The sequence below is a fragment of the Peromyscus leucopus genome, chromosome 9 (assembly GCF_004664715.2).
Source record: "Peromyscus leucopus breed LL Stock chromosome 9, UCI_PerLeu_2.1, whole genome shotgun sequence".
NCBI lineage: Eukaryota > Metazoa > Chordata > Mammalia > Rodentia > Cricetidae > Peromyscus > Peromyscus leucopus.
In genome coordinates this window covers 50,017,951-50,044,541 of record NC_051070.1, presented here as the reverse complement: position 1 = coordinate 50,044,541, position 26,591 = coordinate 50,017,951, and the positions used below count along the sequence as shown (strand labels likewise).

Below are 26,591 nucleotides of genomic sequence, written 5' to 3'. Positions count from 1 at the left end.
ACACTATGCTGGCACCCACCATGCTGAATCCCGGCAAACTCATACTGTGTGAAGTCAGTGAGACACTGAGGTGGTTGCCACAGCTTGTTACCCTCATACTGCACTATAATAAATGGAAGAACAAACTAACATGCTCTTTAAATTACAGACCTTAATGACTGCCCATGGATTATCCAAAGACAGCCTAAAGACAGTCTATGAGGAGGGTGGGGCTATCGTCTGTGACAGGGTGTTTGTACAGCACCTACAAGGCCCCAGCTTTGATTCACAGATCATGAAAGCATTTAAACCAAGGTCTGTCCAGTAATTATCGTAACGAACTCTGACTGACGACTCATTAGTTACTTACTGGACTATAAAGATGCACAGATGCAACACTTTCCTTTTTTCCTTTGAGGATGATGGGTCTCTCCACATAACTGTATGTGTTGGCCCAATATGGGACCCTTGGCATTTGCTCTTGAGTGCTGACAGCCCCTGAAAAGCCATGGCATTTTAAAGCCTGGAAGGTAGGAAAATGCAGTTCTCATTTTAGTAAAAGCTCTCTTCTCAAAGTAAATTCTCCGTCCCTAAATATCCACTTGGCTGTGCTAAAGCTCTGACATTATTACCGAATGAAGACAAAAGGCAAGGGTCAAAACACCTTTCAAACTAGGACTCGCTTCGAGATCAAATTCTCCACAGGCTTTGGATGTTTTAAAATTTCTCACCTCAAGTCAGAATTGAAACGTTTTGTCTCAGGAATTTGTAGCAAAACCACTCTCGGGCATTTGTCTTTGTGTGCACACAGCACTGTGTACAGGAGCCGGGGGACACAGGAGAGGGTGTTTGTCTTTGTGTGCACACAGCACTGTGTACAGGAGCCAGTGGGACACAGGAGAGGGTGTTTGTCTTTGTGTGTACACAGCACTGTGTACAGGAGCCGGTGGGACACAGGAGAGGGTGTTTGTCTTTGTGTGCACACAGCACTGTGTACAGGAGCCGGTGGGACACAGGAGAGGGTGTTTGTCTTTGTGTGCACACAGCACTGTGTACAGGAGCCGGGGGGACACAGGAGAGGGTGTTTGTCTTTGTGTGCACACAGCACTGTGTACAGGAGCCGGGGGGACACAGGAGAGGTTGTTTGTCTTTGTGTGCGCACAGCACTGTGTACAGGAGCCAGTGGGACACAGGAGAGGGTGTTTGTCTTTGTGTGTACACAGCACTGTGTACAGGAGCCGGGGGGACACAGGAGAGGGTGTTTGTCTTTGTGTGTACACAGCACTGTACAGGAGCTGGTGGGACACAGGAGAGGGTGTTTGTCTTTGTGTGTACACAGCACTGTACAGGAGCCGGTGGGACACGGGAGAGGGTGTTCATCCCCAGAGCTGCACTTACAGCAGTTTGAGCCACTGCTCCCAGGGGTGCTGGGAACCGAACTTGGGTCCTCTAGAACAGCAGGAAGCACTCTCAACTTTGAGCCATTGTTCCAGTCCTTCTCTCAGATGCTTTACATGAAATGGATTCTTGATTATTTCAGGTAAGAAGCAACCCGAGATATAAACCAGGGGTGGTGCCTCATTCATGCCAGTAATCCTAGCACCCGGAAGCAGAGGTAGAAGAATCACCCTAAGTTCAAGATACTAGATACTGAGTTCCCGGTCAGCCTGGTTTCCAGAGAGAACTTCTCAAAAACTGAAATAACAAATCCCTTCTATACTTGTCAGTTTGTGGTATGTGTCTGTCTTCCTACTACTAGAGGCCAGTGCAGATCACCAGTCTGAACAGCACAGAAACCTTGTCACAGCTACCTGGATCCCCATCATGTGCTTCCTGAAAAGGTTAGGCCTAGATAATAACCTTCCATTAAAAGCAAAAACCTACTTTCTATCAGGCAGCATCATTAAAGTTTATCTAAGTGCCACTTTAACAGCATCCACAAAAAAAAAATCAAATTTAGTTATTAATGGCTTACTTTATTTTAAAAAAACTGATTTTATAACTATATGTAGAGAACTAGGTTTTATAAAATAGTTTCATTCTCTATGTATGTGGATTACCTTAAAATAGGGAGAACCAAATTCTTGTTTGGTTTTATCTTATGGGAAAAACAACACACAGTCTCATGACACAGCTTTGTGATATTTATATTCCATTGCACAGATGCGGGCTATACAAATTAGTAACATGAGTCGTTTCTTAAATTCCAAACATTTGTCTAAAATCTTATTACAGCAGAGGCCTAGGATATTAAAACATCAGGCTGAAATCATCCTCTAAAGTAGTTAAATGCAACACAGAAAATACTGAACATTTCAATTAAAGGGGTATCAGAGGGGGGGCTCAAACACTAGCAGCTAGGGAGCAGGGCTGGTAGCAGCTACAAGTCAGTCACTGTGGTCCTTTTTAACTTCTGCATTCTGTAGGTAACCCTTCCTCTTGGAAGTGCAGAAATAACACGGAAAAATCCAGATAAACGAAATTATTCTGAGTATGTGAGCTCTATGGAGAAGCAAATCTTACCTAGGACCCCACACATTTGCTAATTCAAATATCAAAGACACCACACTTAGAAAGAAGAAAAGGTTTTGTTTGTTTTGTTTTTTTAAGATAATGGTTTTAATTGAATTAAATGAGATGAGAAGACAGTGAAGCCCTGTTTGCTACTTACATGAAAAGAAGGTTTTAAAAAATAATCACTGCACAAAATACAAGGGGAGGGCTATGCTGTGGCATTACATTTCTCCCCACGCTTTGCTTGACTGCTCAAGAACAAATTGAAGTTTCCACAGCAAATTTGTTCTCGAAATGCCGAATGGTGAAACAGTTACTGGCTTCGCGCTTCTGAATACCTGTTTGGGAAGGTAAAGGGTTTTATTTTAAAGGTTTTGCTTCTGTCATCAAACTAGTCACATTCACTCTCACAGTAGCTCTTTAGATATGCAGGAGTATGCCACTCTCTAGCCGTCCCTAATTCCCATCCTTCATAAAGTTATTCTCCACCGTGTCTTTTCATACATCCTCGCAACTGGTTCCGGTGCTTTCCAAACTGCCAGCAGATGTATGAGCTTGAAGGTTTGGGAACTGTTCTAGTGATGTGTGATGCATTCCACACACCTGCATCTGCCTGCAGAATGAACATCATTCTGTCCAACTAGTTTTAGAAAATTATAAGCCAAGATGGTAACTTGTATGTAAGATGACTCATCAGCCTGAGGTGAGAACAATGTCATTACAAGGATGAGAAAAGGCCAGGAAAGCGTTTTACTGGGTTGAAGCAATCTGCGAGAAACCAGACTGCAGTGTCACTGATGGCACCCTGGACTTTGTGTCATCACATGCACTTTCATTTTGCATTTGTAATGGGCACATGCTGCTCCTCTTTCTGTTGGGGGGGGGGACACAAGGTTGAGTGACTGGGCAAAGCCGCATGGTTGAGTCAATGCTCTGGATTCCTCACCTACTTCTTCCTAAGTCACCTGGCTATGGCTGTCCTCAGCATGACCCGAAAGGTGAATGGCCCTGTGACAATTCAGATCCCCGAGAATCCAAGTGAAAGGCTGAAGAGACCTCTGGATAATGAGACCTCCTCTTTCCTGTGGCTGGGCCATAGTGGGGATGCAGAGACAAACCTGACTTTTCTACACCCAGGTTGAGGAGTGGGCATCTCAAGGCAATGGCATTTCAGGCTGGCTGACTTGATCTGGAAGTGGGTCTGGGATGAAGATGATTCTAAGTCCTAGAAATCCTAACCAAGCGTGACACCGTATCCCTGTACTTTCTCACCTGGGGCAGGAACATCACTCACAATGCCTAAGCGTTATAGGAATTATCTGATCGTCCTTACCTCGAATAGTGTCTCTGCGCTGCAGCTTGTAGGTCTCCTTGTCGTGACACAGTCGGTAGATGAAGAAGCCCAGGTGGTCCACGTTCTCGATCCGGTCGGTAATCACCATGTGCTCATGGAGGAGGTAAGACTGGGGCAGGTAGGTTCCAGCCTACAATGCAAAAATGCGACGCCAAACCTTCAACACATGCACTGAGCAACTCCGGGGGGGGGGGGGGGGGTTACGAATATTTAACCATCTGTTTTTATAGACACAGTTTTGGTTTTTGAACTGGGGTCTCACTCTGTTGCCCAAGCTGGTCTTCAATTCCTAGACTCAGCTGCTGCTTCTGCCTCAACCTGCTAAGTAGACAGGACTGACTACAGGCATGTGTCATTGTACCTAGAAATACGTACAGTTTTGTTGTAACACAGCCATGCCCATCAATGAGGCACTAAAATTAAATAGCGGGTTAATATTAATTTTCTAGTCCTTCAGGAAAATTTAAATGGGATGAAAAATTGTTTTTAGTATTTTTTAATTTCTATTTTATTTATCATTAACTATGTATGTAGGTAGTGTGTATGTAATATGTGCATGTATATAGAACGTAGAGGCCTGAGCATGGATGATGCCAGGGACCCCCTCCTGCAGTTGGGTCTTTCCCTTCCGCTGTGGGTCTTATGGATTGCGCTCACACTATCAGGCTTGCATGGCAGGTGCTTTTACCCACTGAGCTAGCCAGCCCAGTTTTGAATGTTTTTTTTAAAATGTTATTTCTTTTTCTTTTTTATTTTTCTGGTTTTTCAAAACAGGGTTTTTTTCTGTGTAGCCCTGGTTGTCCTAGAACTCACTCTGTAGACCAGGCTAGCCTCAAACTCACAGAGATCCATCTGCCTCTGCCTCCTTAGTGCCGGGATTAAAGGTGTGCGCCACCACCGCCCGGCTAAAAATGTTTTTAACTTTAAAATTTAAAGCATTAAAAAGAAGCAAAAACAGCACACCAGTGTCAGCCCTTTGTTGTAAAACCCTTGGCTACCCTCCAGAAGGGTGAGCTCCAAGAAGGCTAAATTTTCAAAGAAGAATTTCAAGACACTGTACCCATATCGTTAATCAGAATGGAAAACACTTGATACCTTGATGTTAATAAGTAGCTCCAACAGGTTTCTGGGCGGCATAACGATGGATGTGTTCAGAGGAATCACGTAGCACTTGTCCAGGTTAAGGTCCAGGTAAGCAGTCAGTTTCTGGAGAAAAGACACGTGTCAGTCAGATGGACCTCAGCGTACCTGAGACACACAGCAACTGGGCTCCAAGATTGGTACCGGCAAGACCGGCTGGCTTTAGAATTTCTAAGTCTTGCATTTCAGTGAATCAAGAACTTGGCGGCATCAGCAGACAAGCCACAGGCAGCGAGGTGTAAGGCCAGGCCTCGGAGGGAGAGGAACCCATTTCTGTTTATCTCATTTTAGACAGCACTTCACTGTGCGGACCAGATGGCCTCAAACCTGTGATCCTCCTGTCTCAGCTTCCCCCGTGCTGGGATGAGACTCACGCTTTGAGTCACCAACTCTCCCCATCCTCTCTCTTAAATAACAACTAAACCCTAAATAGAAGAATTTAGCAAATATTAAAATTAAAACTGCAAATAGCCTAGAGAACCTGCATTCTCTTCATAATCCTGTACATACGCTCACCTTGTTAAAGTCATGCACGATGTTGGCAGGATCGCTGTCTGCAAACTCTGGGACAGGCACACTGATGAATTCAACCTCATCCTCCTCGAAGATCTTAATATTCTCTTCAATTGTCTGGTAGCGAGCAGCTGGGGCATCTGCGGAGGGCTCGTTCAAGACGACGTCATCCTTGATGTACTTCAGTCCACAGTAGTACACATCATCTGGCTACAGAGTTGGAAATACCGTTTCAGCAATTCCACAGGAGACAGGTTTTTAAATGTAAGCCTCACTCAAGCTGCTACCTCTATCTAAATGGTATTTTGCTTACAAACTCCTACTTCTCAGACGACAAGTCAGACAGTTTAATTACAGAGCTAACACATTCTTTATCAGATTCTGAAGCTGTCTTTTGGAAAAAAAAAAAAAAAGGTCTTTCAGAAGGAGAAAAGAAGCTGATTTCCTCTTGACTCTCTGTGGTAGATAAAAAACAGTGTGACTCTCTGTGGTAGATAAAAAACAGTGTGAAAGCTATCTGGTGTCAAGTAAATACGAAGAAACACACAGGCCTGCCCCTACCTGTAGGCAGTTTCTCATAGAACACATTCAGAAACAAGTCATGTTTTCCTTTGAGACAGGATCTCAGGTAGCCCAGGCTACCCTGTATCTTGCTATATAGCCAAGGATAACCCTAAACTTTTGATTCTTCAGCTCTACCAGGCAAGTGCTACTATGCCCAGTATATGTAGAGCTGGGAGACTGTGCCCACTCACATAGACAAGAAATAAATGTATATAATGAAAGATATTTTAAAAGTACACATATATAAAAGACTAAGAGTGCTTGGGGGGGGGTGGCTCACACCCTTAATCCCAGCACTCAGGAGACAGAGGCAGGCAGATGTCTGAGTTTGAGTCCAGCCTGGGCTACACAAAACCAAGTTCCAGGACAGCCAAGGCTGTATGAGAAACCCTGTCTTGAAAAACCAGAAGAAAAAAAAAGAAAAAAGAAAAAAGATTCTGTAACAAATGTTCTCTCTTGACAGTGGAAAGGCAAATTATTTTTCTGTATGTTATACTTCGTATAAAAGAAAACAAAATACTACTTTTAAAAAGATGTAGCCAGAGGGATCAAAAGTTCAATGCCAGACTTGTCTACATAAATCTATTTCACATAACCAAAAAAAAAAAAAAAATACATTTACCCTATTAGTTCAGTAATGTTTATCAACATGCCATCATCTTGAATAAGACTGAAAATGAGCATGGAGTTCATATAACCTTTGGAAGAAGTCAAAATTAGTTTAAAAATCTCATTGCCAAGTCTTTCCCCTACTTGAAACATTAAAAAGTTTGAAGTAGTCACACAAGCTTTAAAGTAAATGTCTCTCAAGATTCCTTAAGGACAGGTGTGTGTGTGTGTGTGTGTGTGTGTGTGTGTGTGTGTGTGTCTCAGATGATATCATAAACTGTAATTGAGTGGAATCAGTATCTTACACACTGAGAGCACTATGAGCACTAAATAACAGGCAGTTTTCATCAAAAGTGACTTCATCGTCTCTGCAAGTCACCCAACTCTTAGACAAAGCTATAGCAAGAGCCGTCATGTCCCGACCCAAACTGGTCTGTCAACATCGTAGCTTGTACGTTCATCCAAAGATATCTCTTTACTATCAAATATGGTAGGAAAGTTAAAGTCTATTTTGAAAAATATCATTCAACAACTTAAACTCATTTGCAGCATCCAAACACCGTCATTCTGCTTTCAATGACTTTTGTGTTTAATTTTCTGGTAAACACACAAGTAATGAAAAGCTCCAGACAGACAGTGCACACTTAAGAGCAAGGTAGGGACCATGTTCTAATTCACAGTGGAAAGGAGAAAAAAATCCAGATCAAAAACTAATTCTTCTGGAGCTGGCAAGACTGCTCACTGGGTAAAGGTACTTGCCACCAAGCCTAACAGTTTGAATTCAATCCCTGGGACCTCCAAGGTAAAAACGAAGAGAACTGACTCCCCAAGCTGTCTCTGACCACACCCCCTCCCCCATAAATAAACAAACAAATAAATAAATGTAACAAAAAAAGTTTAAATATCTTTTTACGATACCTGAAGTGCAAAATACTTGTACAGGTATGCGCCTCCGAGGATGACCCCAGCAAGCATGAAAGCCAGGCCAAAGCACATGCACCAGCACCATGCTCTTCTCTGTCCAACAGGAACCACCTCGTCCGGGTCCTAAAATGTGGAAAGGACAGTCAGTTAATATGCAGAATCACAGAAGGTAAAGACCAAAGCAGGTATGGCTCCAATCAAAACCAACCATAGAATGAGGAAGAAGGGCATCAAGAACCCTATGCCTCCTCAGACAGGATGGACACTGGTCCCCAGGGAGTCTCTCTCTCTCTCTCTCTCTCTCTCTCTCTCTCTCTCTCTCTCTCTCTCAATATTTCATCTACTAACAATGTCTTGAGCGGTAATACAAACAACAATGTCTATTTTCCATACATAACTTTTGGTGGTATCTTCTAACATTTGAAATTCAGAAAAAAGTTAACACAACCTTGTTGCATTACATAGCTTATGTATTTCCTAATTGGATCATTTATAAAATTGTTAGCCTTTACAAGTAATTTGCTGATTTCATTCCAGATATAAAACCATTCTTTACAATCTACAGGAAAAGCTTACAAGAACACTAGCAAAAGTAATAAGATAGGGCACTGAAATTCTTTGAATAAACAGAAACTAAAACAAAGATAATTATCTAAAATTAATTCTATAATTCTACCCCTTCCCGAATCTCAGTTTAATAATGGTTTTCACTTTCTTTTGAGGAACTAACCCTAAAACCCAATATGGACTCATCAGAAAATGGTAAGCATGACAGAAAAACTGGATGAATGATCAACAAAAACACCGTGAGTCAGTCTTATTGGCCCAAGAGAGTAGCTACGGCTAATGTGACAAGTCCCTTAGGAAAAAAAACTACAGTTCTATATTTCCGATTCTAAGACAAGAGATCATATCTGGACACTACTGGGCAAAGTCCAATTCCAGGTATTGTAGCCACAAGAACAATGTGATGCACTCAAAAAACACTTTGTTTTGTTGAGAGAGGCTCTTTACCATGTAGCCCAGGCTGACCTCAAATCTGTAGCAATCCCTGCTGCCTCTGCGCTGTAACTGCGATGATGACAGGCATGTGCTGTTACATTCACAGAGTAGGAAGCTCCACTTTTAAACACAGAACCTTACAGAATAACAAATAATAGTCAATGTCGGGTTCAGACCAAATGCTTTGGAGAGGACTTCATTTTAGGTAGTTCTCATCAATGGCTGTGTAGAACAAGTCTACTGAAATGCAGCATGGGATGGGAGGGAACCTGGACCAATTTATCAGGTATCCTAGTAGTGGAAAGTTCTAAGAACTCTGTGGATAAGGTGATAAGGCTTTACAGACCTGAGCAAGAAAGCACACAAGGTCTGTTTGAGCTTGCCTGACAATGTGGCAGGAGACAAAGTATTCCCGGCATAATTACTCTCAGGGCGGGGGCAAGTGTGGGGGTTGGAACAACAGATGAAGACGGTCACTCTTGGCATTTGGTATCAGCTGCTCAGTAAGCCAAGTATGCACATACCCAAGCCTATCTGCCAGGTTCCTGCCTACGAGTGCATAAATGAATAGCTAAGAACCACGGGTGGACGTCAAGAAACAATATGCAGCCTCACTGTTACAAAGACAGTGAGTTCTCAGGCTTTTGGGTTTATCCTTTTAACTATGCAACAAACAATTCTGAAAATAAATTATACTTGTCTAATATGTTTAAACAGTTGTATTAGGCACTAGGAATACAGAATCTGCCAAGGAAAAGATGAGCTGGACCATTCTAGAAAATAAATCCACAAAAGAGCCAAGTAGACTGTGTATACCTATAATCCTAGCACTTGAGGGCTATGGCCAGTGACTGCCATGAGTTGGAGATCAGCCTAGACTACATAGTGACCTCTCGGCCAGCCTGATCTATCATATAAAACTCCATCTCCTGTCTACTAAGACACTAAAGAACACAATATGGGCTCTGATAGGAAAAATGCATAGAGCCTATGAGACAGGATGAGTTAGGGAGAGACTTCCCAGGGAAAGAACATGGCATCCAAGGTTACGGGACAGACAGACATTGCCAGGCAGAAGACAATGTTCCAGGAAATGATATAAAAGGTAAAGAATGAATAAAATCACAAAGGCAGGATACAGGACATTGCCAGGGAGATGTGGTGCAGCTGAGTGTTCAGGACGGTGGGAGGAATCCTAGGATGAAGAGAGGTAACTGGGGCAGGCCACAGAGGGCCTTGGTACGGAGTTGAATTCTTAAGTTATTTTAAAAAATTGTTCTGGGACAGCAGAACAGATTAATTTGTTAAAGAACTTCACTTCACTTTAAAACACTTTTAAAGACCGTTATCAGCACCTGAAACACGGCTTGAGAATAAAGGTATCTACAAGAGTCTACTTGAGGAGCTAAATTACACACCCAAGTCCATACGCCATCGAAACTTGCGCACAGCTCTGCCATCTTCAAACCTGATCTGTTTCCTCCATATTACTCAGTCACTTGCTTCCTTGCATTAGAAATTCACGTAGAGATCTTATCTCTCGTTACTAGGCTAGACAGTTCCTGTGTTTATTCGCGTTCATTTTGCATTCCTGGAAACTCTAAGCCGCGCTTGGCACTTAGTTAACGTGCAGATAATTGATGACTGAATGAAGAAAGAGCTTGGCTGTTTAACTTTTCATGATTCACAAAAGTTCTATCAGCAGCCAGAAAGATAATGGCAGGACAACACAATCCTCTATGATGCCTAACGAACTGGCTCTCCTCTCCGGCAAAGGCAGTAACTGCACTTCACCTAACATCTGTTAAGGCCAGCTACGTGGAACACACTGGTCGAGATCTTATAAAAAATCCAAATGCGAATAAACCACGCTTCATACTGTCAGTAGTTTACGAATTAAAACAGGTACAACAGACACGATGAGCCACATTACAATCCGAGCTACAGAACAAGCATAGACCGCATTCAAGGTAACAGTCATTAAAAAGGCTGAGTCTGGTGGCTGAAGCAGGAGAATGGCCAAAAACTCAAGGCCAACCTGGGCTACATTGTGCTGCTCCAAGTCAGCCAGGACTACAGTGTCAAAAAATGAAAATAAAATAAAAAACACAGAAACGCAATAACAAAACCCTCACAGAGCAAACTCCATAGCTGTTGGTTTACTAACACTCACACCACAGCCTCTAGTCAGGAGGACGAAGGCACTCATTGTTAAAGTGGAGCCTGTTTCTACTCAGGGCGGTACCTGATCCCAGCCAGGACCCAGGCTACGACAGGCACAGGGTGAGAAAAGAGAGAACTGTAGAAATCGAACCAAGTCAATTACTCTACTAAAGATTATAAAACATCACCTGCCCTCGGACAGGGTGGCCTAAGCCGATAATCCTGGCACCTGGGAAACAGAAGAATCAAGAGTTCAAGGTTGGGCTGTCGAGATGGCACAGTGCGTAAGAACCTTACTGTTCTTGCCCGCGAGTCCAGGCTCAGATCCCAGAACCCACATCAGGCGGCTCACAACCATCTGGAACTCTAGTTCCCAGGGACCCAACACTTCTTAGGACCTGGGGATCCACAAGTGGTACATATGCCTACTCAGGCACATTCATACAAATAATTAACTGTTTTTAAAAATATTAAATAAATTCAAGGTAATCCTCCCCAGATTTAAGAATGCCTAGGTTTGGGGAACCTGCTTCAAAATACCAAAAAGGAAAAAACATAAATCACCTGTTAAATATTTATAAGATCATTAGTCAAATGTCCCAAACTAAAACCAACCCAAATATTCATTAACCAATAAGTAGATTTCCATTTATCACATTCATATTCTGAAACAGCAGAGGTCCTGTATTTTGTGAGGAGAAGCCCACCCCCACATTCTCAGGAGTGTTTTTCATTCTCTTAACACTAGTACTTAAAAAAAACCTCTTGTTAGCAAACCGTTCGCTGGGGTCCGTAACTGTACCTGGCCTGATTAATTCAAGTCACTGTACTGCCCTGGAACTGGTGCACCTCAACTATGCTGAGAACTCCCGCAGGTCCCACACAATTATCGTCTCATTAATCCTCCTCAAAGTCAAGGCTTTAGCCCAGTTTACAAAGGAGACAGCAAGACACATCTGGGCCTATTCCCATCTTCAGCCTCAGACAGAGCCCGGCTTGGTGGTCAAAGGCCTTCATCTCGGCTACCCAGGAGGCTAGGCAGGGGGGCCACAGTGCGAGGGCAGCCTGGACAACTTGAACTAAAAAAGACTGGGACGCAGTGTGGTGGGGAAGTGCTCTCGACACACAAAGACCCAGGTTCAGTCTCTAACGCACAGACGTGGCTCCGTAAAGCATTCTCTCTCTGGTACCACAGTATTTTCTGGTTGGAATAAATCTTAATGGACAGTAAGGCAAGATCACTTAACTATATCTTAAGCAACACGAAGGCTAAATTGTGCTTTACTTCCATTAGTTACGAATTAGGTCACCTCAGTCAGTTCCCTAAGAGGCCTCGAGAAGTGGGCTTCCATCAGAAGCTCAAATAAAATGTAAGGTTCACTCTCTGTGAGTTCGAGGCCAGCCTGGGCTACCAAGTGAGTTCCAAGAAAGGCGCAAAGCTACACAGAGAAACCCTGTCTCGAAAAACAAAACAAAACAAAACAAACAAAAAAAAAAAAGTAAGGTTCACTTTTTAAAAAAAATTCTGTTTCAAAGTAACAAATACTTCACATCCTTCGCCACTTCTATTTGAGCCTTATTTACATAATGAATGGAACGTGAGCGAGCTTTTTAGGAGACGTTTTCCAAAGCTCTTCACATGTAATGTTTTCCCTTTCACAGCAGATGCTGCAGCAGTGCCTTGGAAACAAACCACAGTAGTGTGGAGGAAAGTATCCCAAGTATTAAACATGACCAGGCCAGGCCAGGATGGAGGTCAAGTGGGGAGAATGCTTGTCTAGCACAGTGAAGCCCTTGGATTTGATCTTCAGCACCACCTGCATGAAGTCAGGTGTGGTGGGTCACCGGTGACCTGCGCGCCAAGGATGTGGAGGCGGGAGAAGCAGAAGATCAAGGTCATCCTCAGCTACAGAGTGAGTTAATACAGTAGACCCTATCCCAATAAATCAGTAAATAAATGTATGTTCCAAACAGAGACAGCTTGGGGTTGGGGAGACTGTGGCATAAAAATACTAGGTTTAAAAATAAGACAGAATAGAGGAAAGAAAGAAAATAGAGAAAAGAATCAATATACTTAAGTTCAAAATAGCATGAGCTACTGAACCATCAGAAACAGATGACTACATTTTAAAATATAGGTAAATATTGACAGGGTATTACATAATGAAACAATCCAAAGGAAGTCCCTTGGAGAAGATTTTGGGGGTATCCCCCCTTTGGGGGCCCTCCTGGTCTTGGGAATTCTCTCCTCACTTTTCCATAATTAATCTGTGTTCGCTCTGCTTAAAAATAAATAAAAAGATTTTTGCATTTCTTTGCATGCAAAGCAAAAATTTGAAAACTTTAAAGTCAGGAAATAGAGGTTGGGCGTGTGGCTCGGCATTGAGCACTTGCCTGTTCTTTTCAAGGCATGGGCTCAACCCTCAACAGTTCACTGATTCCACACTGCCCTGTCGGCTCCCTCTCAGCACCTGGAGATTTCCACAGCCTAGAGGATTTTTCCCCTTTACAGGCATCATCACAAAACTCTTCACAGTCAGCCCCTCCAACTCTTTCCAGAAAGTGTTACACTGTAGGACATTTAACTGTATAGGTTTTAACTTGGCTCCTGTGTGCACAAAACTTCAATGGAAACTGGAATTTTGTGCTGTAACTATGTCTTTCCCGGATGAATTGAAAATATTTTCTAAAATAAATAGTAAAAGAATCCTTAAATATGAAAAAAAAATTTTTTAACTGCTTTTCTTTTTTCCTCTTGGTATTAGGGACTGTACCTAGAGTCTACACCCTAGACAAACTGTTTCTCCAGCCCATTTTTCCTCTCTTTTAAAACTTTTAATTGTGACGAAAGATCTCAGTTGTCCAGGCAACCCTTGAGCCTTGGCAGTCTTGCCTCAATCTCCCTAGTCCTCAGGATTACTGGCATGAGCCACCAGACCCATGAATTCCAGGTTTTAGAGGCTAGGCGATGCTCTGCTCACCTGCTTGCACATTAGGCTGCTCTTCTCAGTAGAGAAGCATCAAAAAGAAAACCTCATGATCTGTCCACCACCACCAGCATCAGTTACCAAGAGCGTCTGATGTAGGTGAAGCAGGACCTCAAGCTGAGAGGTTAATAATCTGTTAAGCACAGCAAATATCTATCTGCCTTCTTTCTCCTTCATTCCCATCCGTATATAAATCCTGTTTCCCAACTGGCTTTTCCAACGGGACTGTCATTGTCTCAATTACTAACCAAGTCCACACAGTAGTATTCATTACCTCTGACACATAAACAGGAAGCAGGGTTCCAGAGCTGGGCATGCGCTGAGGAGCAGAAAGCTGCTCTCTGCATGTAAGTGCCACAGTTCACAGCGGCCTCAGCCAAGTTAATTACTATTGAGCTGAAACTAGGCAGCCCAGACCGTGTTGGTCGGTTCGTCGGGAGTTATCGAGTTAGTCTATATTTAGACTCGGGGAGGGTGAAGAAAGGAGCACTCAGTGGCAGTGCTGAGGTCAGCAAAACTGCTTCTCACGAACACTTTTCTTTTGCTAACAAATTCCACAATACAGAAAGAAAAATAACAATTTAAGCCACTGCATGACAATCTAGAGAAATATATAGAATCTGAACCAAATTATTAGCATCTTATAAAATGAACACGTGCCCAAGGTTAAATAAACAAGCAGGTCTGAATTCAGAGAAAATTCAGTAAGGCTGTAAAATAAATGCATTCAGTGTTGGAGCACATCATTCAATTTTGTATCATTAGGGCAAAGCAGATACAAAGTAAAATACTATTTTAGGAGTAACTTACAATCTCTTCTTTCCCTGCACCATTTAAAATCTCATGCTTTTTCCACAGTTTAAAGATAACCATCGTTTCTCTACTATTTATTCGCTCTCTGCTTTCTGAGCTTTACCCATGTTGATGATGCCGAGTTATAAAGTACGGAGAATAACTGGCAACTGTTTTGTAAGCAGCGTCACAGGCGAGTTTTACCCGTTGTTAGCAAAACGGCCTCTACCAGGGACAATCAGCTGGCGGAGACAGGTTTTTCCCTCCCTCCAGAACCTGTCTGTCTAGAGTAACAACCATCTTCCCAAAACCTTCCAGCATGCCACAGGTGGTCCCCCACCACTGAGCCAGGACCAGAAAAAAGAACCAAGCCTGTCCCCGACTCTCATTTTGTATGGAGGTTAGATTTTAACGAAACACAGTAAAAATAATTTTATACTTGTATTAAAATGCAAGCACTTCTATTTGACATGCAAAACCTTTGGTAATTCTAAGCATATTCTTTTGAAAAATATAAAATTAATGAGATTTCTACTTATTTATTATCTTACTGCAAGACTGGGAATAAAACCCAGGGCCTTATATTCTACCACTGGCCTACATCACTGAGCCATACAAAATAACTTAAATGTGAACATTTACAGACAACTTCCATTTGAGTTCGAGGATTTGAAAGTTAAACACAATGACTACGCAGCTGAGCACAATGATGTAGACAGCTGCAATTCCAGCACTTGGGAGCCTGAGTGCAAGGAGACCTTGAGTTTGCAGAGAGCCTGCAATACATGGCAAGATTTAAAAAAAAAAAAAAAAAAAAAAAAAAGTACTAGGTACCTAATCTCAGGCTCCCGAGAGCAGGTCCACTGGCCTTTCCATGGTGGCCAGGTATGAAGCACTTTGACTCAATGGCTCAGCGGTCTGCACTGAGTGGAGACAGCACTGATAACAGTGGAGGTGCCTGGGTGTCAGCTTCGGACTGTGATCCTAGCACTTTGGACACAAGGGCAGGAAGAGGATCAGAAGTTCAAGATCATCCTCCACTACACAGCTGGATCTGAGAGGCCAGCCTGGGCCTTGATTAGAAACCCAAAAACAAATCAATAAATCTAAAATAAAATTAAAGTTCAGTGCAAATACTTGATCTTGGCTCCTTATTCTACCATGCTTCTGGCTCTTGGACCCGGGGATAGAATTTTCTAATAAAAGCAGAATTGACACTTTTGAACATGCTGTCAAATTCATAGGGATATACTGATCATCAAGTTATACAGGCTAGTTTAAGAAAGACTACTGAAATCATAGACACAATAAAGAATATTCAGGTTGCCACATTTGAAAATAAATCTTAAAAAGCCAAGATAAAAATGAAAGGCTGGGCGTGGTGATGAAAACCTAGAGTTATCACTCAGGAAGCAGAGGCGGAAGGACCCCTGCAAGTACAGGGCGAGCCTGGGCTACATAGCCAGTCCTAGTCCAGCCTGGGCTACACTTCTAGACACTGGCCGAAACAGAAAAGTGAAAAGTGAAAAATATTCACTGAAAAGTAGAATTCACAGTTGGAGCAGTGAAGGCATAACATAAAATCCCCGTGTCGGCAGTGAGCTGTCTTCAAGATTACTCCGGAAGCAGCAGGCTCGGCTCTTTGGACATCAGAGACTAGTGGCTCTTTTTTCTAGGTCATCTTGTCAGGTCTTAAATTAGTGCCAATAATCCAGACGGTTTCCATTATTATCCATTATTAATTATCATTAGGCCTATTGTTAGTGCAAAGGGAATATTCTAATTAAACTTTCAAGAGCCACGGTGACGGCAGCGTTGAAAGTCCTAATATTGATTTTCAGCTAACGTTTATCTTCTGAAAACGCAATGAAGTGCCGGCCAACGCAAAGCAAACAAACCTTCAGCCACACAGAATGGAAATGACCGACAGCAGGGTTCTATCAACGCTGTCTCCTAGAGGGCAACACCAAAGCATGAGCAGAAAAGCCCAGGCATCTGCAGAGGGGAGACCAGCAGCAGCAGCAAGAAAATGAATGTGCAGAGAACGAGACTCCAGATGGCAGCAGACCTGGAGACGTGGCCAGTGTTCGGCAGCACCCAGGGACCACAGCTGAAGTGGAACTTGATACCAAACTATCAATGGAACGAAAGATCAGCTGGGAATGTGCATGCCTGCAATCCCGGCACTCAAGAAACTGAGACAGGAAGAGCATGTGAGTGTAAGAGGCAAGCATGGACTGCATCATTCCGGGCCAGCCTAAGTTACAGAAAGAGCCTGGGGAGTGAGGCACGGAGAGGGAGAAAGACCGAATCGGCACACTCAGATATGCGAGGCTCTACAAAGTTTAATCACAGATTTTTTTTTTTTTAAACAGATCAAATGCATGGAAGCAAACGCAGCCCAGAATGACTGACTCTCCACTGAGCCGGAAGACACGGAAAGGCAATTAGACTGTCAGAAGATGAACTACCAAAACTACATACAAAATGAAGCCACGTTCTCTCCAGCTCCAAGAAACAATTGATCAAATCCTGACAAAAGGAAAAGGTTTTAGGGCTGGAAAGATGGCCTGATGGTTGAGAACACTGACTGTTCTTCCAAAGGACCCAGGTTCAATTCCCAGCACCCACAGGGTGGCTCACAACTGTCTGTAACTCCCACATGTGATGCACAGACATATGCAGACAAAACACCAATACACATAAAATAATTAAAAGTTTAAAAAAAGGAAAAAGGTTTGATACGAGAAAGGAAGTATAATCCAAGTATATACATTACTCTGGTATAAATGGCGCTTGTCACGCACAACAAAAGCAGTGGCTATCAATTTAGCAAGAAGTTACTATGTATACCAAGAGAACAGATTATGTGTGTAGTGAAAAATACATATGCACATGCTAACTATATCCATCTTCCATTTGGATGCTACTGATGATAGTATTAAAACTACAGGGGCTGGAGAGATGGCTCAGAGGTTAAGAGCACTGACTGCTCTTCCAGAGGTCCTGAGTTCAATTCCCAGCAACCACATGGTGGCTCATAACCATCTGTAATGAGATCTGGTGCCCTCTTCTGACCTGCAGTCACATATGCTGTATACATAATAAATTAATAAATCTTTTAAAATAAAATAAACTAGAAAAAAAGTATATTAAAAATAAACTTTTGAAAATAACATGAAAGAGCAGTATAAGAAAGTATTTGTAGTCACTGTTACCCAAATGCAGTCCAGCGCCCCGCCTGAGGTCCACAGTCCTAATATTTTCCTAATAAAGCTATCACGTTGTTTTCACTTTCTCTCTCTAGTGGGCAGCACAGTTTCCCACGAGCTGAATACGTGACATCTTAACCAACAGCACGGACATGCAGACTCCAGCTGTCTCCCGTCAAAGTGTCCACTACACACTGCGCAACTCTGGGGGCCTTACTCTGAAACCACTGGAGATGTCTGGAAATGTTTGAGACTCACAAAATGGCTGCGCATGTTAATGTGGTAGGTGTATTAAGTACTCTGCCTTCTTTCTAATATAGTAAATATATCTTTATACAAACCTTCGGAATGCAAAAGTTCCTTGGGTTTATGAACAATTTTTAACTTTTACTCAAGAGGTTCGGAGACCAAAATGTTTGAGAATTCCTGACTCAGAGAAATGTGGAGTTCCTATCACCACGTGGCTAGGCAGCGTTTCCCTCTGCTCAGGGAAGCCTCAAAGCGGAGCGGCCTAGTGTCCAAACTGTAATATGAGCCCAAAAGTGGCTAAGAAGTGAACGTAATTGCTTCTGATTAACTTAAGGACACTCATAAGAATAGTGATTGTCTCTAAGGAGAGAAGGGACACTCATTATTAGAATAGTGATTGTCCCTAAGGAGAGAAGGCATATTGTGAAAAAAATAATTTTCCCAGTTGGTGGCAAAATTCTTTTCGCACTGCCTGGGGTGTTAGTTCAGGTACATACATTTAAAGTGATCTGTCACTCAAGAGCATAAATTTTGCTGTGTGTACCTAACTGCACCAGGGCCTCTAAAGTGTGTTCCCATAACATATTGCAGGGCTATTTACTTTTTAAAACTAAATTAATCTATTGATACCTATTATGTACTAGAGAAATACACATTTTAGAACGCTAAAGGTTTTTATGTTGAGGAAATCCAGGACGGAAGTGTCAACACTGTTCTACAACGGAGCAAAGTAGGGACATCCGGAACAACATCCCAGAGGTCATATCCCAAAGCAGTATTGGCTGCCGGGGGCCTGAGGGCATGGCTTCTGAGTCCTGTAGTCACTGTGCTGCTGATGGAAACGGAAGCCGAGAGAGACCTCAGGTGATTTAATCAACACAGCATTTGAGAGACCAAGGCAAGGTTCAAACCTGACCCACAACACTTGAGTTACCATCACTGAACTGTATTGAAGCCCAAACTATATCCCCAGACCCACTTAGTGAGGGTACTAGGTAAAAAGGAGAAATATCATTTCTTAACTCTCTTTTCCCTAATCACTAAAAAATGTCAGCTGTCATTCTATTTCCTATGCCACAGAAGACCAAGCAGAATGTCACACAGGAACACACGAGCCCAACTTCGATAGCTCTGCTTCCCACATGAAAGGAGATTATAAAATGGTGGTCCGTGTAAAGCCATTAGTGGTTCTAGCTAAATTATTGTGTGAATTAGAATAAAAATCCTCATTTGCCTTTAAAGCTGTGGTATTATAGGGTATTATGTGGAGTCGCTCAGTGGTAGAGTGTGGGCTTACTCTGTGGGTCCTGTCACCAAGAAATAACGGTATTATAGGGTATTGTGTGGAGTAGCTCAGTGGGACTGCGTGGGCTTATCTGTGGGTCCTGTAACCGGGAGAAAACTACCGCCTGCAGCAGCCCAAGAAATAAGTCGGCCTGATTTTTTTAAGTGAAAACCAGAGAAAGTCTAACTTGCTTACTACGCAGACAACTCTGCTTCCTCAAGTTGCCTTTCTTGGGCAATAAGGTGCTGAGTTTGCCATGCTGTTTAACACGCCCAGCCCTGTGCTGGCTGAAAGTGCTGGGCCCGGGGACTTTTCCATACCATCCAAAAGTAAAAGCAAAAACTAAATGAGTAACAATGACCGTCTCTCGATGTCACCTTCCCTAGTCTAACAGGGGATCTTCTGGATACCACAATGATCTATGCAGTTTAACAATGAGAACTGCATGGTGGTGCGTGCCTGTAATTCTAGGACCTAGAGACAGAGGCCGGGAGAATGCCATGGGTTTGAGGCCAGTCTGGCCTACATAGTAAACTTCAAGCTAGCCTGGGTTACAAAGCAATCTCAGAAAAGGGGAGAAAGTGAGAGAGAAAATAAAATAGTATTAGCTGTTTGCTTTTTTATGGTAATTAATTTTAACCACGTACAATGGCTCAAGCCTGACGTCAGGGCACCCAGGAGGCCAAAGCAGCAAGAGTGCGGTGAGCTCAGAGCCAGGCTGGATTGTAGTCCTGAGGTCAGCCTAGGTTACAGACTGAGGTTTGTCTCATCAAAAACTTTTAAATTAAATACTGCAATCATGTTTTAGAAAAAAAAATATTTAAGCTTTACACTCACTAAAAAACGAATTTAATTTCTAAAAAGAATCTGGCACTAAAAGTTCAAGCCAGGTGTGATAGATAGCTCGTGCCTTTAGTTCCCACACTCAGGATACAGAGAGAGGTAAAGCACTGAGTTTTGAGGCCAGCCTGGTCTACATAGTGAGTTTCAGGGGAACCAGGGCTGCCATAGTGTGACCTTGTTTAAAAACAAAAAGTAGCCGGGCAGTGGTGGCGCACGCCTTGAATCCCAGCACTCGGGAGGCAGAGCCAGATTTCTGTGAGTTCGAGGCCAGCCTGGGCTACCAAGTGAGTTCCAGGAAAGGCGCAAAGCTACACAAGAGAAACCCTGTCTCGAAAAACCAAAAAAAAAAAAAAAAAAAAGTAGAAAAAAGTTCAATGTGAATATTAAAAATCCACCAAAGCTTATTCTTTAAGATATGGAATTCAACTACCTTGTGGAATACTTGTGTAAACAAAAATGTTTATATGACTATTTCAAATTCACACCTGAATCTGTCAGCACTTTCCAGCCTGAGGCAGGAGGGAACCATAGGTTCTGGTCCAGCCTCGACAACAACAGTCAAGTCCTACAACAAAAATTAAAAAAAAAAACAAAAAAAAAGAGGTTCTAATGCCACATACAGTGTCAATTTCTCAAATAAATTTGCTATGTAACTTAAAATTGCTAGCATTAATAAACCAGACTATAAATTTTATTTCAACATTAAGCTTCAGTCATATTCACATTAGGTCACGAATCACTCCAGGAAACCTGTGAGCATGCAAGATATAGCAGTGAGTGCAAAGTTAGGACGCAGAGTGAGGAGAATCAAGCCAGTACCAATAAGGGTCATTTTCTCATTCCTATAAATGAATTCAGTTTCCTGTTGGGGAATAAAAAGTTTATTATCAGTCTAACTTGTCCTAAAATGGGACAACTATTAAAATACTTCTTAGCTTTTTTTTCTCCTCCATTCAATGTGGTAGGAACTTTTAAAAATCAGCAAATCTTAAGTGTTCATTCAATGATTGGTAACACACCATGAGCTTAAAGCTTGTGAGAATAAGAATCCAAATACAGAAGTGGGAAAAAAAAAAAAACCACAATTAGGTAAAGAGGAGGGTTTTTGTTGTTGTTGCTTTTTGTTTTAGTGAAGTTTTGTTTTAGTAATTTATAAAGATAGCACACCAAGGAATGAGATTCATTGTGTTAAGTGGAAAGTTTAAAATGCTGTCCCTAGGGTCACTTCTGCAACGTAATCTCAAACCTTGAACTTTCAGCTCTCTGTCTTGTAGAAGACGATTGGTGGGAAGCTCCTGCAGAGTGCCTAGCTTTACCCAGAACTAGAGCTCACTGCACGCAAGTAGGGCCCCAGAGTTAACCATTGTCTACGACATTCAGATAACCATCACCTTTAGACTGAGAAGCAAGCGGCAGGTCCCTTATCTTCACAGGTAGTGGATGGCCTGAATCCTTTGGTGGTGGGAAAGTCCTTAACTCCTCCTCCAGTCTCCAGGCTCTAATTAAAGTGACACATTTAAGAGCTGGAGAAATAGCTCAGGGCGGGGGTGGAAAGCCCTCGGCAAGCAGGTACAAGGCTCTAGGTTCAATTCCCAGGATCACGGAAGTGGAACTCTTGCCAAACAGTTAAAGAGAGCACATTTATTTTGACCCATTTCTTTGTCCAGGATGATCTTTACTCTAACACGGTGTCACACAAAGCGATCCCAGAGACTCTAGTCAAAACACGAATTCAGAAAGCATCCCCTTTTTGACAAAGAATGCAGCTTTTGAAGCCACGTCAAATATCTGGGCTATGGTTTGATGAAACTGAAATGTCTCAGATTACTGCCTCGTACATTCTTCTCTGGGCATTAACACACAGGTCAGGCTTTACAACACATAATAAACACTTGGAAGTTGAACACTGAACACATTAAATATACCCAGATCATAAATGTGTTTGAGATTTTTCTAGTTAAAAAAAAAAAAATACTGCTATTGACATAAAACTCTTAGGTGGTAGAGCTGAATTTCATGAGTTCTTAGAGGTTTGTGATTATGCCAAGGACAATATCTGACTTTGTCCACCTGGGGAACACTTATCTTCCTGGCACTTAACTTGCCCTCCAACCAATGACAATATGCAACCTCACCCACCCTCAAAAGCCAAAGTGTCCCAGCAGAGATCTCCAGAAGCAATTTATCAGTCTCCCAGAATAAAACTCACTTCAGCTATCCATATCCTCTATGGAGGCCAAGACCTAATGAATGTAAACGCTGTAGTACTGGCTCTAGCCAGGCATGGTGGGGCATGCTTGTCCCAGTATTAAGAGGCAGAGGCAGGAGGATGGTAGCCCCTTCCAGGCCAGCCTGATCTACAGTGAGTTCTGGGACAGCTGAGTCTACTCTATAATAAACTTACATAAGATTACGTTAATAGGTAATGGGATGCACTCTGGTTAAAGAGAGCCAAGTTCCCAGTCCCTCTACAGATCAACACGCATTTTATGTTCTCCTATCTCCGCTCCAGCCACAGAAACACCAAAACCATCATCACAAACAAAAATCTAAATTATTAAATCATCCAGTCCCGACTGTATTGTAACTATAGAGAAAAATCAGCATAAACCAGGATCCCTTCAGCCATTTTGTGACAACTCAATGTGATCTTCACTCTGGGACCCATGCTGTCCATTTTGTTGGCTCTGCAAGCAATTTACCTCTTACAGTGCATCACAAGCAGCCTGTGAGGCCGGCTCACGAAGCAAACAAGTTATTTTGAGGGCTGCAATTGAGAAGAGGGGGTTCATGAGCAGGTACTGCAGCAAGAATGGCTGCTTCCTCCCCGGCTCCACAGTGAGGAAAGCAGAAATGGGAACCCACTTTATTACATAATCCTCCCCTCTGTTTAGTTTTTTTTTTTTTTTCCTTTACTTTGGCCACTGCCTCTTAGGAGGACTCAAGGGAGGGATGGAACAAATTAAGTGTGGAAAGGAAGACAGGAAATTGTCTTGTTAGGGAGAGGAGGAGGTGGTGGTGGTTGTTTTTCCCACAATTGAAACAATTGAATTGTAAGCCGGGTGTGGTGCTATTTGAGTACAATCTCAACACTCCAGGAAGTGGAGACCAGAGGACCAGGAGTTCAAGGTCATCATCAGCTATTTACTGAGTTCAAGGCCAGCCTGGGCCATGGGAGACCCTGGCTCAAAACAAAGCCCCAAACAGCAATTTTCATTATTGCAAAAAAAAAAAAAATGCAATTATATAATCCTAGCCTCTTCATAGAATTTTAAAACTGAAAGAGTCCCTGCGGGCCATCTGGCTCTATCCTCTCATTTTATAAAAAAGGAAAATTAAATTTTAAGCTTTAAAAAGAAAAAGTCAAACAGTTGTATTGGGGCTTATTTGCAACTTCTGATACAGTAACAGTCTTTTCTTCTGTATTTGCACATCCACAACAGTTTTCCAGGGTTCAAAGGGCATGAGCACAAAAATCAAGGCCTGTAGCCTAAGTGCATGCGTATCATTTCAAACTGAACTCTGTCACACAAATCATGTCACTCCAGTTCGTTGCTGTGCCTGTGCCTCTAAGAGCTCTGTGTCTACATGGACAGGTCTGGGAAGAGGACAAGACCGTCAACAGGAAAACGTGGACGGAAAAGAATGCAAACTAGTTGGGATAGTGCAATCGAAAGAAAGAGCTGCTGGAATTACAGCTACTGAAAAGACAAGACTGAAACCATAATGGAGCAGGGGAACTGCTTCCAGAAGGTTCTCTGCGGGGAAAGAAACAGCAGGAGAGCAGTGTTAAAAGTACAGGAATACATGTTACATAAGCCACTGAGTGACAGGAGGGACCAGAATTCTTACGGCACCGGGTTGTGGATACCCAGAGGGGTCATCCTCAAGCACATTTAAACAAACAAAACAAAAACAACAACAAAACATGATCCATGATTAATGTGGTCTCTAAGAGTTAACATGCTTTTCTTACGGAGTTCTGAACTACAACTAGCCTAGCCTAGTGTGGTCCTCTAGGCCAAAGGAAATGCCCCAGGCAGAACACACTAAGGCTAATTCTGTTCCCAGCCCAGGCAGTCAGACAAGGCGCTTGCCACACCAGCCAGCCCAAAGGAGCACCAGAACATTATGTAATCACTCCGCAGCTCCGAAATGAGATCAGAAGTTCTCACAGATGTCTGTCCTTAAGGAGGCTTTGCCTTTAGCCTCCCTACTTTCATCGTAGATAAATATTGTCGTGTCCCCCTCCCCCAGAAAAGGAAAAAGGATTAAGTTATTTGTTGTAGTAACCAATTTGGCTGTGACTTCTGCGTGTCTATAAAGAAACATGACCCCTCACTGCTTAATCCTCAGTATTTTTCTTTGGACATAGAGATCAGAGAAATTAAGAAACAAAAGTATGGAGCTATAGTTACTTTGAAATAAAAAAACTAAACTATGGTGAGCATATGAGAAATCCTAAGAGCCTGAAAATGAGGTAAGACTTGCCAACAGTCTGATTCAAACCTACTCAGGTAAGTGGATTCTGAGGTTTGTCCAGCGTTTCAAACCTTTACAACAGTGGAATAAAGGATAGAGAAATGACATCATTGGTACTTTCTTTAGAGTGGGAGGAGTTATATTTTTAAAATTTAAACAGCAGATACCTATATAATAACATTAAGACTGTATCTTTGAAGCTGGGCATGGTTGTGCACACCTGTAATCCCAGGATTTGGGAGGAAGATGAAGGAGGCTCAGGGTTGGGTCAAACCCAGTTTGGGCCAGGTGAGACTCAGTCTCCACAAACAAGGATCCTGACCAGGAGGCTGTGGTGACTTGAGTCCTTGACTACAGGCCTATTTTATATAAAATGTGCATCTGACAAGGGGATAAGATAATTGGCTAAGGTAATTTTCACCTGTGAATTCGAAACATTTTCAAGACCAAGACTGTTTGCACTGGGTTCAGGAAAACAATATGAAGGCCAGAATCTTTAATCCTTTTCAGGAACCAGCTCAATCGTGCTATCTCAAGGGAAGGCAGTCATTTAAAAATCAACCCGATGTTTGCTTTTAACTGGAACATTTCCAGAAAACGAGTACAAGCCGCCCAGATTGCCATTGTATTCTCAAAAAATTTTATGGGGCATTAGCGGCCTGTTTCCTAATAGTAATTTTCATTACATCATAAAAAAAAAAAACACCCCTTATTACTCGTACCAGGGACACGAATGATTGTTTTTGAGTCAAAACTGAAACTACCCAAGTGATAATAGGTACTGAAAAGTGTTAGTGAAAAATTAAGCAACATCTACAGTTAGTATCTGAAGGTATCAAATGTCTGCAGCCTAAAGACATGGCCGAAGAGTAAAACTTAGGAGACAATTATATTCATATTTAAAAGCATTATTGTAAGTCACTTTAAAAGAGTGAATCCAGCGACGGCTTCAATCATGCTTATTCGGTGTTTACTGAGGATTTGGTGAAATGAGGGTGAATTTTGCAGGAGCAGGAGCAAATTCCTACGTTTGGATTCCAGGTTTCCCTTTATCAGTAGTCCCCAGAAAGACACGGATAACATTTAAAAGTCAACTGTTGGCTACACGGAACAGCTACAATAGTAATTACTTTCACCTGGAATATTTGTTCCACTAATAAAATCGCCACCCATAAGCTACTCCCAGTACAGTGTTGTCCTCTCCCCCCCACACACACACCGCCCCCAGACCCCAAGGTGAAGTTCACCTGCCAACACCCCCGAGGGCCATTTGTAGGCAAGAGAGTTTGTAAAAGAAACGGCTTCCAAAATTAAGATGCTTACAGTCGCTGGACTTAGTCCAAGTGCTGTTCAGCCTAGAAACGAAAGTAGGAAACAACAGAGGTTTAGGCTTGTTATGATGTCAGCCATTTTAGGCACAGTATTTATCCTGGAAGAAAAGTGCTAAACTCGGCGGTGGCGGGGCCAGTCGCTGCAGGTCCCCCGGCGACCAAACCAGGTGCAAAAGCTGCCGGAGCTCGCACACCTCTGCAACTGTCCCCGCGGGGGTCGCCAGGGCCGAGACCCCGTCCCGCCCGAGACACACGCACCACGGTGCCCGGGGAGCGGAGGGCCGCTCGGGGCGCCCGTCCCCTCCGCGGGGACCCCGCCCGCGACCCTAGCCCGGACCTTGCAATCCACCGCCACGGCATCCGGGGGGATGATGAGCGCCTCCTCGCTGCTCTTAGGATCGTCCTTCTTGGCCTCCTTCTGGGCCAGCGCCGAGTTGAACGTCACCTTCACCATGGTGCGGCCTGGGGCGCCCTGCGGGCGGCGGCGGCGGCAGCGGCGAAGGCTGGGGTCGCGAGCGGCGGGATCCCGGCTGCGGGTGCAGCCTAGTCGGCCGAGCTCCGGGCGCGACTCTGCAGCGGAGGAGCGGACGGCGCGGCAGCAGCAGCAGCGGATCCGAGCAGCTCGGTTCCCGGCCTCGCAGCTGGGGC

At 43.1% G+C, this 26,591-nt stretch overlaps 1 protein-coding gene across 1 annotated transcript; it reads right to left on the bottom strand.

Annotated features, from left to right (window-relative positions):
• Positions 1 to 2,102: 2,102 nt before the first annotated feature.
• On the bottom strand, positions 2,103 to 26,591 carry Itm2b (integral membrane protein 2B). The gene is made up of 6 exons (XM_028877652.2): positions 26,281 to 26,591; positions 7,592 to 7,720; positions 5,504 to 5,710; positions 4,943 to 5,053; positions 3,827 to 3,977; positions 2,103 to 2,831 (listed from the first exon to the last, which is right to left on the bottom strand). Exons 1-6 carry the CDS (start codon positions 26,395 to 26,397, stop codon positions 2,746 to 2,748), a joined length of 801 nt encoding a protein of 266 aa, XP_028733485.1. The 5' UTR covers positions 26,398 to 26,591; the 3' UTR covers positions 2,103 to 2,745.

Coding starts and splice junctions, on each gene's coding strand:
- Itm2b (XM_028877652.2), bottom strand. CDS start 26,397: ATGGTGAAGGTGACGTTCAACTCGGCGCTGGCCCAGAAGGAGGCCAAG. Junction 7,721..26,280: donor CCGTGGCGGTGGATTGCAAG/GTCCGGGCTAGG, acceptor TCCACATTTTAG/GACCCGGACGAGGTGGTTCC. Junction 2,832..3,826: donor GCGCAGAGACACTATTCGAG/GTAAGGACGATC, acceptor CTTCCCAAACAG/GTATTCAGAAGCGCGAAGCC.